General features: G+C 36.4%; 1 protein-coding gene across 9 annotated transcripts in view; it reads left to right on the top strand.

Annotated features, from left to right (window-relative positions):
* The window catches only part of phf14 (PHD finger protein 14), a 154,012-nt gene that overhangs the window by 78,392 nt on the left and 57,702 nt on the right, over nt 1-17,918 (top strand). For 8 of the 9 annotated variants that reach the window (XM_062957826.1, XM_008112580.3, XM_008112575.3 and 5 more), the window contains one exon: nt 16,701-16,818. In XM_062957826.1, coding sequence (XP_062813896.1) covers nt 16,701-16,818 — 118 coding nt within the window. Of the gene's footprint in view, nt 1-5,971; nt 7,374-16,700; nt 16,819-17,918 lie in introns of those variants that run through there. The other variant, XM_008112581.3, reaches the window with a different exon arrangement.

Genomic DNA, 17,918 nt, shown 5'->3' with positions numbered 1-17,918 from the left:
AGTTTCTGTTCCCTTCTTCATAATAATCACAAATGGATACTTGCAAAAGCAGTCAGTGAATTTTATCTCTCCTATTTAATCACAAGGTTTTGTCACATATTCAGTAAAGGTTTCTTGATAAGCTTTCATTCACTTAAATGTATTTGCTAGATAACAGATTGTTGTGGTGGTATTTTTAAATTTAAAAGAATTGAGTTGAGGAGAAACATCCAAATCATTATGGCATAAGATTTTGCAGTTGTTTGCCCATTTCACTATTCTTTGTTTTGGCCCTATGTTTATTTCTTTTTATTCTGAACTCATGCCCCAAATTCAGGAATGTTAATAATGCATGTTTATAAAAATAATTTAGCGAAGTTTTCTTCAATATAGATGCGTTTGCATTCAGATATTTTTCAGCTGAGGTTAGGAACAACTGGCAAAGGAGGTTATGGCGGTAGTGTGGAGGCAGCAAAAGGAAAGACAAAGTGAAAAATACCTCTTCTAATAAAAATTCTTAAAGGAAGATGGTACACAGCGGCTGGTTCCCATATGTGACAGATAGCAATGCAGAAGAAAAGCCATAGACCACCAAAAGTCACAGAGCCGATGTGGGAGCTGTCAAAAATTGATCTCAACAGTTCTTAGACATGAGAAAAAGATATTTCCATGACAAAACTATAGAGCAAGAGAAAAAGAGCCTGACACGTGTCAGGATAAATTTCCGCCATCCCTTCCATTCCATCTTATTGATGAAGATGTCAGAGGAACAGCCTCCCTCTTCCCAGAGACCAGTATTGGTTTAGCCAGTCAACTTCAGATGTTAGAATTTAAATATTTACGTTCTTCTGCCATTTCAGACACACTCCAACTCCTCACTCCAACAGCAAGCCAGTTGTTTGTAATAGGAAAAAATGAAATGTCAGCTGTTACACAGTGTAACAAAGAAAGACAGTTTATTCATACACTTTGAAATATTCACATCCATGGATTTCTCAGACCAAGAGGGTACAAAGCATCTCTCTGTGAGCATAACAAGTATTATATGTTAAACTTTCCAATAGAGATAGAGAATATTAAGGAGCCTCTAGAGCTCCATAAGTGCTTGTGATTTAGAAAGTGTGTTCTGGATGATTCTGTGATGCCTGTTCACATACAGCTTTTGCTGTCTTAATTCAAGATCTGATGTTGAGATGAGGGTGATGTAGTCCTGTTAATGTACTGTTTTAATAAATGTTTTTAGCTTAGTCAAGACCATAATAATGTCCTTTCTTCATTGTCGTTTTGAAATTGGGTGAGGATTCTCTGGTCCTGCTCCATATTTTTGTTATTCATTCTCACTTTTGAAGCACCGTTTCACATTATGCAAGTAAGAGCTCCCCGAAAGCATGATCTGCTGACTTGTTTCAAAATGTGCTTTTCAGTCCCTGGTTTAAATGTATATCTCTAGTTTACATTAATCCCAGTTTACACCAGTATGTGTACCTTATCAGTTTTCTGTTTGTGCCATATTTCAATCTGAATAGCCTGGTCTGGGAGGGAATTTTTTCATGAAAAGCTTTCTGTTATTAATGTTGGTTGTATATTGAATGCATGCACTCTGGTGGTTTAGTTGCTATTGTTTCCATAAAACAAAATAACAGCAAAAGATTTCATACTGTTGTTATTCAAGCATATGGATAGTTTGTGAGTCATCAGAAAAACATATTGTATTTCCTTTATACTGGGCAATTGAGAGGGAATATTGGAAATATTTACAGGTCTAAAATAACCAAAGATGAAAATTCCTTTCTGAAATGTGGCTCTTCATGAACACTGAAATTGTGAGTATCGATATTTGGTTTGCAAAAAGTGAAGAGCTTTTCTTGCAATTCTCCTAATACAGATCTGATTACTCTGTGGTGTATTAGGTGATCAAAAAGCCGTTTATGGTATCAAGAGATGCTACTACAGAACCATGAATAAATACAACAGCTATATTTAGAGATTCTTTCAGATGGCAGGGCAGAGCTAACCCAAGACATTTTACAGCTAGACAGAACAGCAAATGACCCTACCCTTCCCCACATCAAGGTACATAGTACTCAAAGCCAGCCATTTCAAGTCATGATGCTTCTCTATTATTTCTACCTAATAACAGCCAAAGGTGTACAAATATATTTGCTGGAGTTTGCGTCCAGCCCCCTCCCTCCAAATTGAATACCTAAATCCATGGATGTTCGTCCCATTATATAGATTATACATACACACACATACATACCATATTTCTTTGATTCTAAGACATTGTTGATTGTAAGTTGCACACTAATTTTAGTGCCACCAAACTTTGTACAGTATATAAAAAGCACCATGATTCTAAGACACACCCCATTTTATATGGAGAAAAAGAATAAAAGAAATGTGGCATTTTCCAGCCATTGATGTTTTAATCTGTAGGTGCAAATTAGTAGATACAGAGAGCCAACTGTACAAAAACTAGTGCAATATAATGTAAAGCAAACTGACAAATATATACTATCAGAATATATAAGATTCTGAAACGCTATTGAACTTAAATTATCAAATGGAATGACATGATGTGTGTGTGTGTTTCTATTTGGCGCCCTAAGTAGAAAATGTTGACCCCTCTACACACAAATGCACACAAAACTCCATCTCTTTATTTTCTTGCCCAGAACCAAAACAGAAACACCGGGGATCAGTAACTGCCAGCAAGGTACTCTTAGAGGGCGGGGAAGGCAGTAGATGTTGCAACTTGCCAGCAATCTCTCTTGTCCATACTTCTTTCACTTTTCTCTCCGTTACTTTATATCCCCTCACATAATATTCCTCTTTATTTTGTTCTTAGAACCCTTCCCCATCTTTACTAACCCCTCTTTTTCCCCTCCCTGTGTTTTGTTCTCCCCATCCATATGCCTCTTGGAAGCCAATAGGGAGAATATGAGAACTTGTAACACCCTTCTGATAGAAATATAACAATGCATTCTAGTCTTCCTTCTGTTAAGATGCTTCAGAATGGGAAACTGGTCCTCCTTGTTTTTTTAAACCAGGGTGGGTATCTCATGGCACAAAGATGGGGTTACATCATCTAATACATTTATTTGAGATGTGAACAGAGCCTTGTTGTTGTTGTTGTTGTTGTTGTTGTTATTATTATTATTATTATTATTATTATTTCATTTCTATCCCGCTTTTCTCCCGTGGGCGGAATTCAAAGTGGCGTACAACATAAAATTTATACAAATATGGTAAATAAAAGAGGCAGGTAAGTTTTTATATCTGCCCAGAGTCCCTCAGATAATCTGCTCCTCATGGATACATTTTAGCAGAATACATGTACCTGAAACTATTTCTGAATAGTCATGCAGCAAAAGATATATAATGTTTGGCCTCTGCTTCTAGCAGTTGGTAATCAGATTCATACTGTTTGACATGTAGCTATCGTGTAGTTTCTGACAATACCTTTTTCCTCCATGAATATGTGTAGTCATCTTTTAAAGCTATCCCAGGCTGGTGGACATTACTGTCTTGTAAAAGTTAAATACACTGGAGATTACTGTATATACTCATGTATAAGCTGCCCTCATATATACGTTGAGGGAAAATTTTGGGGCCAAAATTGTGGGTATTGATATGACCTATGGATAAGGTGATAGTCATTCCACAGAGAGAAGAGAAAACACCAAAGCCACCTCACAGAGCCAGCCACTCTGTCCCCTGCCACCATCATTTCTGCATCTAGGCATTCCAAAAGATCAGGAGTGGCACCACACTAGAAAGGGTAGAGTAGGTGATGCTTCCTTTTGGTTCTCCCAGGATGGATTAAGCTCTTGCCTTCTGCCACTATACTCAAAGAAGGGGATAGTTCCTTTTTTTATAAGAGTTAAGGTACAATATTTACATTGGCCCATGAATAAGTTGACCCACGTTTTTTTGATGGGTTTTGTGATTAATATTTCTAGACTTATTTTTGTATATGTAGAATACTGGGTTTCTACATTACAACCTTTGACATGATTTAATATAAGAGACTTTAGCTTGAAGAATGGAGAGAATTGTTTTTCATGATTATATAATAAATCATATAATTAACCAAATGCATAATTTTTGAAGTTTTACAGTGATTTTAGAAACTAGTTGAATGCAAAATGAAGACCGAAGCACTGATATAGAAGTGAATGAAGGAAGAAAGTAAATGGATGTGAAAGAAGTATAAATCTATAATTATAATACTTTTGAGGTGTGCTTTGCACTCATTCTATTTTTTGTTTTGTTTAATATTCTGCCTTTTTCCTGGCTCAGAATTTAATATAGTGATAATGTAATTGTCCACACAGCATTTTGTAGACATTGCTGTTGCAAAAACATTTGTCCTTTTGTCTCCCACCCTTTTGTTTTAGTATGTACCTATTGCAGTGATCAAAAAAGATATATGTGTTTACACACAGTATTACACCTATGATCTGGAATGTTGACAGTGTGACATTGAAAAATATTCTGTATTTTTAAAGATATGGATCCTAGGGCACTGTTTTTTAAAGAGTATGAGGTTAGAATGGAAATAAATATAAGTTAACATCATCAGGTGCAGGGATATATCTTTAAATACCGAAGTCAAAATCACCTATGATATCTATTTCCAGTTTATATGTATAATTATGAAAGCTGGACAGCTAAAAAAGCTGACAGTACGGCAATCAACTCATTTGAAATGTCATGCTGGATGAGATTTCTATGGAACATCACAGACTGCCAAAAGACATAAATGAGTCCTACAAAAAAAATCAAGCCTGGATTCTCACAAAAAGTGACTTAACTGAGGCTGTCATACTTTGGACATATCACGAGATGACATGACTTACTCGAAAATACAGCAATTCTGGGAAAAGTGGGAAGCAACAGGAAAAGAAGAAGACCTCATTAAAATAGATTGAGTCCATGAAGGAAACAGCTGAATTTGCAAAATTGAGCATGGCTAATAATGACTACAGCTGTTGGAAATTTCATGTCTTAGGGTTGTCACAGGTTGAAGTTGATTTCACAGCAAATAACAAGAATAACGGATATATTCAGTTTTCTCCATATTAAGGTTGAAAAACCTCATGAAATAACTACATGAGATATGTGAATCTGATTTGCTACAATTATTGATTGCATTGTCCTGATAAATATAAGGGAAAAAGCCCTTCCACAGTTAGCCTGTTGAATGTTTTAAAACAACTTTCTTATAACACTACTGTCACATGGGAATAGAATTCAAAGGCATTGCTGTTGTAGTTTGGAATGTCAATATGCAAAGGGATCTTGTAGCACCAAAGTCTGATAACCTCAGTTACATCATAGAGAGAATGAAATTGGTACCATAAGCTTTCAAAAACTGAGAATGCATCTATGCTGTAGATGACATCAGAATGCTGTAGAATAGTTTTATGAGGTCTTTACTTTGTCAGATACTGCTATTATCTCACCAAACTACAAATCCCAAGATTTCCTAACATTGAGCCATAGCAGTTAAAGTGATATCAAACTTCATTAATTCTACAGTGCAGATGTACCTCAAGTCATCATATGTAGGCGTAGTCTATGGAAACTTATTCTGCCAAAGTTGTCCCAGTCTCTTAAGGTGCTACAAGATCCCCATACATACAACTCTCACAGATGGATCTTTTGTATCTTTATTTTATATAATTAAGAATCCTCTTAAACAGGAACTTTTTATATATACAATTTCATTTAAACCTTTCATATCGCCAAAAGGTCACTCTTCAATTCCTATATTTTGGCTTTTTTAAATACATACAGGGAAGGACAAAAATAGATTATACTTAACACTGATTTACTTCCATATGCATTTGGATATATAACACTAATCCAAAATCGTCTCTTTTCAGTCTGACTCTGCTATGATGTTGAAATGTTTCATAAATTAGTAGAACCATTAAGAATGGTAAATGTTAATTTACTTTCTTTCTCTTATCACTTTACTGTGTAGATACTCTTCATGAGACACTACTCTGCCACAACTCATCCTCGGAGGCAGTCCTGGAAACTACTTTTATAAATGTGATTTTAAGCTGTGGATAAGACTTTCAATAGTAAAGGAAAGGACTTTCAAAGTAAAGGAAAACAGTATATTTATCTTTACCATTTTCCTAGTCATGACAAAAACATGCTCGCCAGGTCCTGTAGAATGTAACTGATTGGTATGTTTCTTGGACTGACAAGGCAGTTAATTTACTTGATATTTTTCTTTGCACTAATCAAGCACATTTGATATGTGCATTGCTGGAAAATACCGGATAAATGTCTTGTCTGAATTGTTCTATTAAGTAATTTTGTCTCCCATTGCGATTGCTTGGCAAATGATGATGTACAGTACTTGGACTTACTGAAGAGTGACAGGAGCCTATGGGACTTAAATACTTTATGTGATGTTATTGAACGGGAAAAGCAATTTGTTTGTCATTTGTTGGCTGCTGTTTTGTTGTGCCTCATAATAAGCAAATTCCTATATAAAACAATGTGTTGAGGACCTATATGTAAAAGGCTTGCTCTCTGTAGAAAAAGTGTTACATTCAGTGGCATTCAGATATCTGTAAACCATTCCACTCGTGCTCGCAATGAAATATAATTATTTATTTATTTTATTTATTTTACATATTAGCATTTTATCTTAGACTCATTGTGTAGGTTAGTCTGTTCTGGGTGGTGGTGTTCCATTTGAACCCCTTAACAGCCCCCATTTAATTTTGGGAGAAATGAAAAGCTAGTTATCAAGTATTGAATAAGAAGTGAGTTGCTCATTAACTGTATATGTTTCATGGAAGATTTGTATTTCATTCCTGCCCCCCAATAATTCACTTGCCATACGAAGTATACTGAATACTTAATTTTGTGCTTGTTTTGAAAGAAGCTGTTTGTGCCGATTGTATTTGTAATGTTGAACTATATATGTTGCGATCCAACAAAGATATTAATTAAGGGGGAGGGGGAAGGATTCTTTATAATATGTATTGCACCTGCTCCCATTGGTAAAAGGGCGAGTTGTATTTTTAAATTAAAAGGTGGCTTGGCTCTTCAAATGTAGAGGAATATCAAAGAGGCCTGCCATTGGGTAGATTTTCCTTTGCGCACTTATCACTTTGTTGGATCACAGCCATGGTACTGAAATTTCTAAATAATTATAATAATGTGGTAGTTTCTTGGTGCATTTAACAAGGTATATATTTCCTGTTAAAAGAGAGTTTATCACCAGAGTATAAAAATGGAAAACAGAAAAATAAGAGGATGTATTCAATAATAAGAAATGATACATTAGTGTATTCTCTTGGTTATGGATGGGGCTACAGGCTGTATCATATCTGGATGTGATCAATAAAATAACTTGAACTTGGCTATACTGTTTGAAATAAGCATTTTGTCAAGAATGTCACGTTATTGAGATGGATTCAGAATGTAAATATATACATGAGAATCAAGTAAAATAAAGCTAGATACACGAATGATTTAGCTAGGATTTAGTACAAATGCTGACATAAATTCACCTTAAGTTCATTTTCCCTTAAAGCACACACCCCAGCCAAATACTATTATTTACTATTTTTGCAATATACCTGAGTAGAGTTGAAATAACATCTATTCCTAACAGAAGAAAGATGTTGAGAAACATCTCATTATCTACGGTGCATGTAAAAATCTTAACATGCATACAGGGAAAATCGTAATTAAACCAGCAGAGAATTATTTTTATATTCAGAATCCATATATTCATTTTATATTAGTATTCTTGCTTATTTTTATTTATATATTCTTCTGATTTCAGTTATGTAAAAAGAGATTGCTTGTACTAGTAACAGTATTGCACATTGTTGTTTTCAAAATGTCCTTATAGTCCCCCATATAAATAACAATACAGAAATAAATGAATATCTTTTTTCTACAGTATTTTGGCTTACAGTGAAAATACACATATTTTCAAAATGAATTCTGTACACAATTGTGTAGGCGTAAGTTTTATTTATGGGATTTATGTCTGACAGTCATGCATAGAATTCCACTGCAATGCTGTAATTCTGTAGACATTTCCTTGGAAATTAGCTTGACCTGTGTACCTCTTACACCCTAAGCCTAAATCTTTCCAACCATTTCGTGCTAGTATCACACTTTTTAGATATGCATCATTTCGCAACATAGTAATTCAGTTTCACTAGCAAACCGGAGGTTAATCCAACCACTTAGAAAATATATGGACGCATACCAAATTGTAATAATGAAATGTATAGGGACACAACATAGCTCATGAATATTTTTTATTTATATTTTTAAAAATATATGTTTTACAAGATAAAAACATTTTCAAGATTTTTGTTATTTCTCATGTTCACGTGACATACCTGCACACTGCTGCCAATGCACTAACATGTCGCAACACACAGTTTGGAAAGCTCTGGATTAAGGTTGCATTTTAATACTTTTTTTAGCCAACTCAGAATGAGACACTTGAAATAAAAACATACAATTTAACAAATTTGATTGAATAATCCTAAATTATTATGTATTATTTGATAAAAGCTGGGTAGACAACTCCAGAGTAAGAACAGTGTAAAGCACGAAATAATGAACATTGTATTAGCACTAAACCTATACAGGTTGAATATCCTTTTTTGAAATGCTTGCAATCAGAAGTGTTTAAAATTTTGCTTTTTAAATTTTTTTTGGAATACCTGTATTTTCATATATGTACATATGAGATATTTTGTAGGTGGGACTCAAATATAATGATGAAATTAATTTATTTTATAGACCGTGTTACATGCATAGTGTGTGTGTATAACATTTGGCACATGAAACAGTTTCTGTACATTGAACCATCAGAAATCAAAGGTACCGCTATCTCAGTCGCCCTTACAGACAATTTTGGAATTCTGGATAAGGGATGTTCAACCTGTGTATGGAAAAAATCAAAACACCAAAACCTCTTGACCTTAATTATATCATATGTGTATTCTTGCATGGGAGAGATTTAGACTGGATGATCCATGTGGGCTCTTCCACCTCCATGATTCTATATAAAGTGTACTCCAAAGATGTATACATCCTGTTCTATAAATGTTACCTCTTTGGTCCTTGTCTGAACTTAAAATTATCCCACATTTTACTTATAGCCAAAAGAAGAGGCTTTTAATGTGGAGGGTTGTTGTAATATTTAAATTTTGTTCCAGCTTCAAACATGTATCAGTAGTTTTGACCAATACCTCTTAAAATATGTTACACATTTGCCAACTCAAACAAGAAAGTTAAATCAACTTCAGATAGAAATAGGTGATACTAGAATCTATAATGCTACACTGCAAAAGGTTACAGCAGAGGTCCCCAAACTAAGGCCCGGGGGCCAGATGTGGCCCTCCAAGGTCATTTACCTGGCCCCTGTCCTAAATTTTAGACTTAGGGTTGACCTAAGTCTACCTGGTCTTTGGAGGTCTCTTTGCTTGCTTATAGCCTTATGAGATTGTCTAGATGGTCTTTGGTGGTCTCTTTTCTTAGCTACGGCCGTATGAGACCATCTAGATGGCTTTTGGAGGTCACTCTCCTTACCTATGGTCATATGAGACCATCTAGATGGCCTTTGAGGGTGCCTTTACTTACCTATGGTTTTATGAGATCGTCTAGATGGTCTTTGAGGATCCCTTTCCTTATCTATGGTCATATGAAACCATCTAGATGGTCTTGGAGGTCTCTTTGCTTACCTATGGTCTTATGAGATTGTCTAGATCAGGGGTCGCCAAACTAAGGCCAGATGCAGCCCTCCAAGGTCATTTACCTGGCCTCTGTCCTAAACGTTAGACTTAGGGTTGACCTATGTGTGAAATGACTTGAAGGCACACAACAACAATCCTAATTTTCGACTATCTCATCCTAGTCCGGCCCCCCAACAGTCTGAGGGACTGTGAATTGGCCCTCCACTTAAAAAGTTTGAGGACCCCTGGGTTACAGTATAAAACATTAAATTCAAGAATTAAAAGCCAAAATATAGTTATCTCAACATTTTAGTACATGTAGCAGTTTATAATGCACCATTTATTTCAAAACAATTGCCAACACTGAGCTATGGTGAGATGCAATACTGTCTTTATTGTTCAACACCCACATTTTATAGATGGGTTTTGGTAGCAATTTGACGTGTATTTGCACAGATTTATAACTGGTATCATATCTAGTTCACAATGGGCTACTGAGGTAGCATAAAAATTTTAAATGCTAAATATAAAAAAGAGTTGAAGTTCCATGGTAGAATTGGGAGGTGTTTCCTAGGAAATAATGCATTGCGTATTGGAGTGATAAGCATGGAGACACTTGTTGGAATATTATTTATCTCTTCTCATTCTCCTTAATCACCTGATAAAACTTGATGATGAACGGTTACATTCATTTAAAACAATTTTTAGAAGTGTTGGACATTCAAAGGAAATTCAAAAAAATAGATATCAATGTAAGGCTCAAAAGTTGCATAAAAGGTGTTAGCTTCTCAGTTGAAACTAATTGGGGATGAAGTCTGTCACATTGAGGTGATATTAATGAAGAGTGTGGGAGGAAACCATCTTTCAAATATAACTTTATAAACAAGTGATTGGAGAGGGGCAGTTGTTTTATTTGCAAGATACCTAGTTTATATCTTACTCAGTGCCAGTTATAGGCAAGACTTTTCTACAAATATGATAATGGTAGCATAAAACTATTTCTTCTTTCTGAACTCTGCTTTTTGTTACTTCATTTGTTCATCTTCCATATGATACTGTAAAATAGTGAACTGACCAATGAAATTGTACTTCTTTCCAATGTCAATTTATTTGGCTGTTTTGTAGTATGGCAGTGTTATGTATTTTGTTGTGATACTTTGACTTATAGGAAAAATACACTTCTACTTTGTTCAAATTGTACTTTTGTGGGTGATATGAATACCGTTCCATAGCGCATACATATGTGGAAGAGGCTTTTTGCATTGGCAAAAAAAATTCATGAAATTATCTTTAAATATTATCTTACTAATAGAGAGGTTTAGATAGTACTTTTTATAACCAAGGGTGGTGGTTGTTCTCTTCTGAATACAAAATACATATTTAATTCTTAGGAAGTTTGATTTTTACAGTGTACTGTGGTGACTTACAAATATGCAAACTATGCACACATTTTTCTTTTAACACTTCATTTAGAGAAATCCAGATCTTTCTCCTCCCCCATTCCCCCAGTGTCTATTCTAAGACTTCTGGAGGCTAGCTGATAAGACTCCCTCTTGTGCAGGTAGATGCACTGTAATGAAGTTGGACGGGCGTGCAAGGTTTTGTAAATAAAATGAGATTGACCCCCAGCCATTATCTCATTTATCTTATTTACATTGTAAAATCAGGATCTACAGTATTGATTAGAGCATAATTACCTAATTATGAACAGGAAAGTGCAGTTATGTGGGGGTTTGAACACAGCAGGCTGAACTGCTGAAAGATTTCCAAGGGCATGAGCAGATGGAGATCACTTTATTAAAGAACAAAACAGACGTGTTTCAGGTATGGAAGTGTCTAATCAACATCTCTTGCTGTGCTGAGATACTTGACCTCAATTCTCTATTTTTGTTTTTGAAATGTGTTTTCTATCAGCTGCTAATTTTTAAAATTCTTATTTAACCTCTCAATCCCATTGTGACAAATGGCAGAGGTTTTGCCGCCATTTCTGCTTCCATATGCCAATCCTATTTGCATCCTTTAGACAGTTAAATACTTCGTTTTGCCTGGGCTAGAAGACAAAACTGATTTTGTTTTGGCTTACGATATCCTAGTATATAGAGGTTTTAATTGCCATTCAAACAAATACGTTATTTTAACATTTGGACTTGGCCTTTTGGATATGCATTAATTTAATTTATTGTGACAAGACGCATAGAAGGCTTAAATTGTGCCACTTGATCTTAGTGCTTTGGGACATTAACAAATATGCTTTCGATGGAGCACGCCAATTGCTAAACCAGCACAGCAAAAGCATGATACGTTATGCAATCTGTCACAGAAGCATTTGCAGTTAAGCTGCCAGGAGCACAGTGGTTTGGTCCAGGCATTTCAGAGATTTGTGAAAATTTAAACGAATTCTCGCTACCATGCATCATGTGCCATGAAAGAATTCGGCACCATATATTTTCCTCATTAAGACCATTCTTCTTGATATAGCCCCTACAACTATAAACACACACAACTTGATTGATTCCATACATACAAGATTTAATCAAGTTCCGATTACATGGAAAAGAGTTCTTATTGAAACTGATAAACTCCACCCTAAAGTACTGTGATCGATGCCATTCACACATATCTGAAGTGGAAAACAAGCTAGGGCCCTTCTGCGCATCCATTATTTGAGCTACAGAACATAGCTATGTTGGGAAGGTCAAAGAGGTGAAAATGCAATAACTCATTTTCACCTCTATCAACAGCTAATGAATAGTACAGATTCATAGAATGCATAAAAATCCTATGTGTTTAAATATTTGATTCATAATATACTACTTTCACATCATTGCCTTCTTATCCAATGTGTCTTGGTAACAATCAGAAGATAGACAATAGTGCTTAAAGCAGGGATCCCCAAACTAAGGCCCGGGGGCCACATGCATCCCATCAAAGCCATTTATCCAGCCCCTGCGGCGGCAGCTCCCTTCTCCCCCGAGTAAGGTGCGTGCGGTGCGGGATAGGGGGGAAAGGCGCACACCTTTCCCATCTCCTCCCTCGCCTGGTGCGTACCTTCCAAAGCTTTGCTTGTTGATAATGGTATGATGGTCAGAGACTGTAACCGCTCCTGACTAGTAATTATATGAGCTTCCACCAACATTGTTCACTTCTGGAAAGAGGGGAGTCAGGTTCTTCTATTATGTAACTTTATATGTCTACCCACATATGATTTTAAAATCCTCTTTTTCCCCCCTATTTTTTAGAATTAGAAACCATCACAAATAAGAAATAGTTTTACTTGAGCCTTAGATATGATGTGAAAGGCACATATGCGATCAAAATCCAAACAGTTTTGCCAAATTTAGCCAAATTGACAAAAGGAACACCCACTAAATCAAAAAAATCATGGTCAGCTCTTTTTGGTTTAGTGGAGATTCCCTTTGTCAATTTGGCTAAATTTGGCCAAACTCTTTGGATTTTTAACAGCACCTTTTCATTAAATGGCTCCTCCAGATGATGAATAATGAATTACTGCTGGTAATAGTTGTGTACATAAAAAAACAAATATCAGCACTTAAAATTTTGGTATACCCCAATTAACCATTGTGCCTTTTGTGATGACAACTACAGTGATTGCCTCTTTGTTCAAAAGTCTTAGAAATATTTTGCCTTAAATAAATTCTCCAGGTGATTTCCACAACCAATACAAATAATTACTTTTTTATTCAGAGAACTAGGTCACTGTTATTTTTTTCCTTATAGGCAAACTATATAGTATTTTACTTTTTAATGTCAAATGCCATCTGTGTTGATGGTATAAAGTGAAATTCTGATATAGCATTAAGCTTTGACTTGGCTAGTTTCTTGACTGGCTAAAAAAACCCTGGATAAACTTGTTCTCAAAATGTGTGGTAATTACTAAATTAAATAGGACACATCCAAGTAAAGGCAAGACAGGTAACTGGCTTGAAATATCTATCGACCTGATGTAAATTTACTTTTCTTTCTATTGGCGATATTTGCCTTTAGTGTATAATTTAACTGATGAATGCATCCATGTTCTACAGTAAGGCCTAGAGTTCAATGGGATTTACATTCCTAAGTGAACATAGGGTTTTTGTCCAAGATAAACTGAATTCAACGTAAAGAGTTTTAAAAACTTTTATGAGTGATGTCAGGAATATCAAAGACTAATAGTTTATTCTTTATGGAAGTTGCCATGGAAACTGCACAATATATACTTTAAAGTCTAGGAACAATGAAAGTTACAACAGTGCAATTTTTGCATGACATTTATAGTCATGTTTAGAATATAGCTATTGAAATCCATGGGACTTAAATTAGTAAGTATTGTAGACTTTGCCATACTTTGTTTAACATCTTCTTTAAAAGTTCAAATTTTGGATGGCAAATAAGTAAAAATTAAGTTTAAAATAGACCAGATACAAAAAAAGGAGGTTCAAGCACGTAGGCCATTTGGGAAAGGGGGCATCTAATATGGGAAACATAAAATTATGCTTGATCTGAATAATCTCCTATCTATGAAATTTCGACCAATGGAATGGCCCAGACCTTGCCCTTGGATTACGTGATGCTGGTGGTTTTAATTGTGTTTAGGGTAAATTAATGTGTATTTAAATGACTTTTCTGTAATTCTTTGTCATTGTTTTAACATCATTGAATTATTGCCATGTGGGAAGCCACCCAGAGTCCCCTCCAGGGTGAGAAAGGCGGGGTAAAAATATAGCGAGCAAATAAATAAATATCTAACCAAGTGAGGACTGTCCCAAGTCTTTGGGATTTCAGGGCCAAAACCTGATGCCTAAAGATGATCCCTGGTGATGTAGTTTCCTGGTGGTGTTACAAAGGCCATTTCTTGGTGATATTATAAAACATTAAGCATCCTGGAGCAACACAGGGTATGCTACTCAAATAAAAGCCACCAAATTGAATAAAGGAGGAAAATACATACACACAATAGGCATGTGCGATCCATGAAAAAAATGGTTCAATACTTGCTCCAAAAGTAGGGGGCACTGGCGCTTCATTTTGAAAGTCATTTTTTAATTTTGAAGCAAAAAATTTGGAACTTTCTGAAAATTTGGAATATTTGTAATTAATTCGTTAATGGCGGATGCGCATGCGCAATGGCAAAAACAGCACTGGAGGAGGGAATTTTAGAGGACTCTCCTGCCCTCATTTTTGAGCTATCCTGATCAAACTTGGTACAGAGGTAGAACACATTTACCACTGTTAGCTAGTTTCTCTTATCCTCTGGTTTTTGGTGAATTTTCAAAGCTTTCATTTTTTTAAAAAAGTCTTATTTCCTGTTTCATTGGGTTGTCTTCAGTTTGAAATTCTTTGTTCTATTTCAGAAACTGTTTTTGTGGCTTAAGCTCTGTGAAATTGGTGGACAGCAGACACCCAGCAAACCATAATGTTGTGGGTGCCATGCTCCTGTTGGAACCAGGATCTTGTGGTACTGCATAACCCCACGCGAGCAAACACACAAACTGGGAAAGGGACCCAGGCAGAGAACGTAACATAGCAGAACACTCCAGGCGTGGAGTGGCCCACCTGTTGACTGACTGGCATAGATGGATGAGTCTTGTAGTACTGGAACTTCTATTAATTATTTATTTTAAAAAATTTAAAAGAAAAATAAAAGGATCCCCTTTCCCCTTCCACCTCCTTTTCTTCAATGGCTGGCTGTGGCTGCCCGGCGGACACCAAGGTCAGGCAGGCAGGGACACGCAGCAATGGCACCGCAAGGTGCTCCAAATGTCGCAGGAGAAAAATAGCCGCCGCCCACAGAGCAAAGCCAGCAACCAGGCCCAAACTCCCTTTCGCAACCCACACACTTTTCTTCTCAAAAATAAAGCTTTTCTTTAAATAACTTCTAATTATTTATTTTTTAAATTTTAAAAGAAAAATAAAAGGACCCCCTTTCCCCTTCCACCCCCTTTTCTTCAATGGCTGGCTGTGGCTGCCCGGCGGACACCAAGGCCAGGCAGGCAGGGACATGCAGCAGTGGTGCTGCAAAGCACTCCCAATTGTTGCAGGAGAAAAATAGCCAAAGCCAGCCAGCCAGCCGAACCCAAGCTCCCTCCCTCTCTGATGCCCCAACACGAATTGCAGCCTCGTGGCACTCCACAGGTGCTTTTCAAGGAGGCACATACTGGGGGACGTGGAGGATGTACAAACTCCTCCCATTACACGAATGTGCACTGCGATTGGTCAGCTTGGCAAGCCCAAGCCAGGCTATGCTCCACTCCCAAACAAGTTAGGTTGCATTAAAAAAATGGCTTCATTTCTGATCAAATAACGAAGCCATTAACATTTGGCTATAATGCTTTGAAATCGTGGGTTAGATCCAATGTGATAACCCGCATTGGAACTATGTTTGCTAGTTGGATTAAATACGATTTTAGTCCGAATTATGAGGTTTCCGAGATTTTTGCTCAACCCTAATACACAAACATACACACTCTTCAGGGTAGTGCCTTAACCTTGATATTATGACCCGAAATCTGAGAAATCTGTTCTAGTCCAGCAGTTCATTCCCAGAGTGATCTTAAAGAGATACCTGTGGCAAATCCATCACAAGCCATGGGTTCAATAGTGAGCTCCTACTCTTGTTCCCTGTCTTGTGATACTCAGAATCAACTGTTAACTACCATATTTCATTTTGCCCACTAAGATTTACTGCACAGAGTCTGCACATGATCAGGGCTTTATTCTTTTATTAATTTGATTATGCTTTGTCACAGTATTGTTCAGATCTGTCAAAGTGTTGTCATGTCTATACTGCTGGGGATCCAGGGACCATGGTGTGTGCATGAAGCTCCTTCACAACATGTTGACAAATCTCCTGCATAAACAAAGGTTCATAACAGTTAAAAAAACTTTCTGAGGTTTACATGTTCACTTTGTCTTGATGCATTTGTTTTATTCGGACAGGTTTGATGCTATTTTTTAAAAAAAAAAATCAATATGTTTCTAATGCAGGTGTGATGAATGCAGGCTTTGTTATCATTTTGGTTGTTTGGACCCTCCTTTGAAAAAATCTCCCAAACAAACTGGCTATGGATGGATTTGTCAAGAGTGTGATTCTACATCTTCAAAAGTAAGTTAATGAATCCTGAAAAACAAGGGGGGAATCTTTAAGTTAATATTTCACAGCTGCTCCTTTTGGGTTTCTGTAAACACTGTCATTGTTTATTATATTTTGTTGCATCTATTCTGTTATGTCTTATTAATGGGCACCCATCCAGTTTACACTATAAACCAGGGGTCCCCAAACTAAGGCCCGGGGGCCGGATGCGGCCCTCTGAGGTCATTTACCTGGCCCCCACCCTCAGTTTTAGACTTAGGCTCACCCGAAGTCTGAAATGACTTGAAGGCACACAACAACAACAACAACAACAATCCCAATTAACTTTACTATCTCATTGGCCAGAAGCAGGCCAACACTTCCCATTGAAATCCTAGTAGGTTTATGTTGGTTATTCTTATTTTTAAATATTGCATTGTTCTTTCATTGTTGTTGTTGTTTTTTGCAGTACAAATAAGACATGTGCAGTGAGCATAGGAATTTGTTAATTTTTTTTTTCAAATGATAATTTGGCCCCTCAACAATCTGAAGGATTGTGGACCAGCCCACTGCTTAAAAAGTTTGAGGACCCCTGCTATAAACTATAGTTTTATATCCAGAAATATTTTTTCTTGTATTTTTACTTGCTCAAGATTATTTGGAAAATGTTGTATTCTTATCTCTTTAATTGTAGGATGTTTTACAGTTTTTAAAGTGTACTACTCCATGCTTGTGGAATATACTTGGAATCTGTTGGTATTGTTAATTAATTTTATTATAATGAATTTATAAAGTGCATGCCAGTATTGTTTTCTGTTAATCTAGGGAGCCACAGTGGTGCAGTGGGCTAAACCCTTGTGCTGGCTGAACTGCTGACCTGAAGGTTGGGTTGCTGACCTGAAGGTTGCTGGTTCGAACCCGCGAGATAGGATGAGCTCCCATCTGTCAGCTCTAGCTTGCCGAGACATGAGAGAAGCCTCCCAGCTAACACATCCAGGCACCCCCTGGGCAACGTCAACAGCCAATTCTCTCACACCAGAAGCGACTTGCAGTATGTTTTCAAGTCACTTCTGACACAATTTAAAAAATCTAGAAAGGCATTTAATCAGATTCTAGAAATTTAAATAGAAAAC

Source organism: Anolis carolinensis, chromosome 6 (assembly GCF_035594765.1).
Source record: "Anolis carolinensis isolate JA03-04 chromosome 6, rAnoCar3.1.pri, whole genome shotgun sequence".
NCBI classification, from domain to species: domain Eukaryota; kingdom Metazoa; phylum Chordata; class Lepidosauria; order Squamata; family Dactyloidae; genus Anolis; species Anolis carolinensis.
This window is presented reverse-complemented; position numbering and strand designations above follow the sequence as displayed.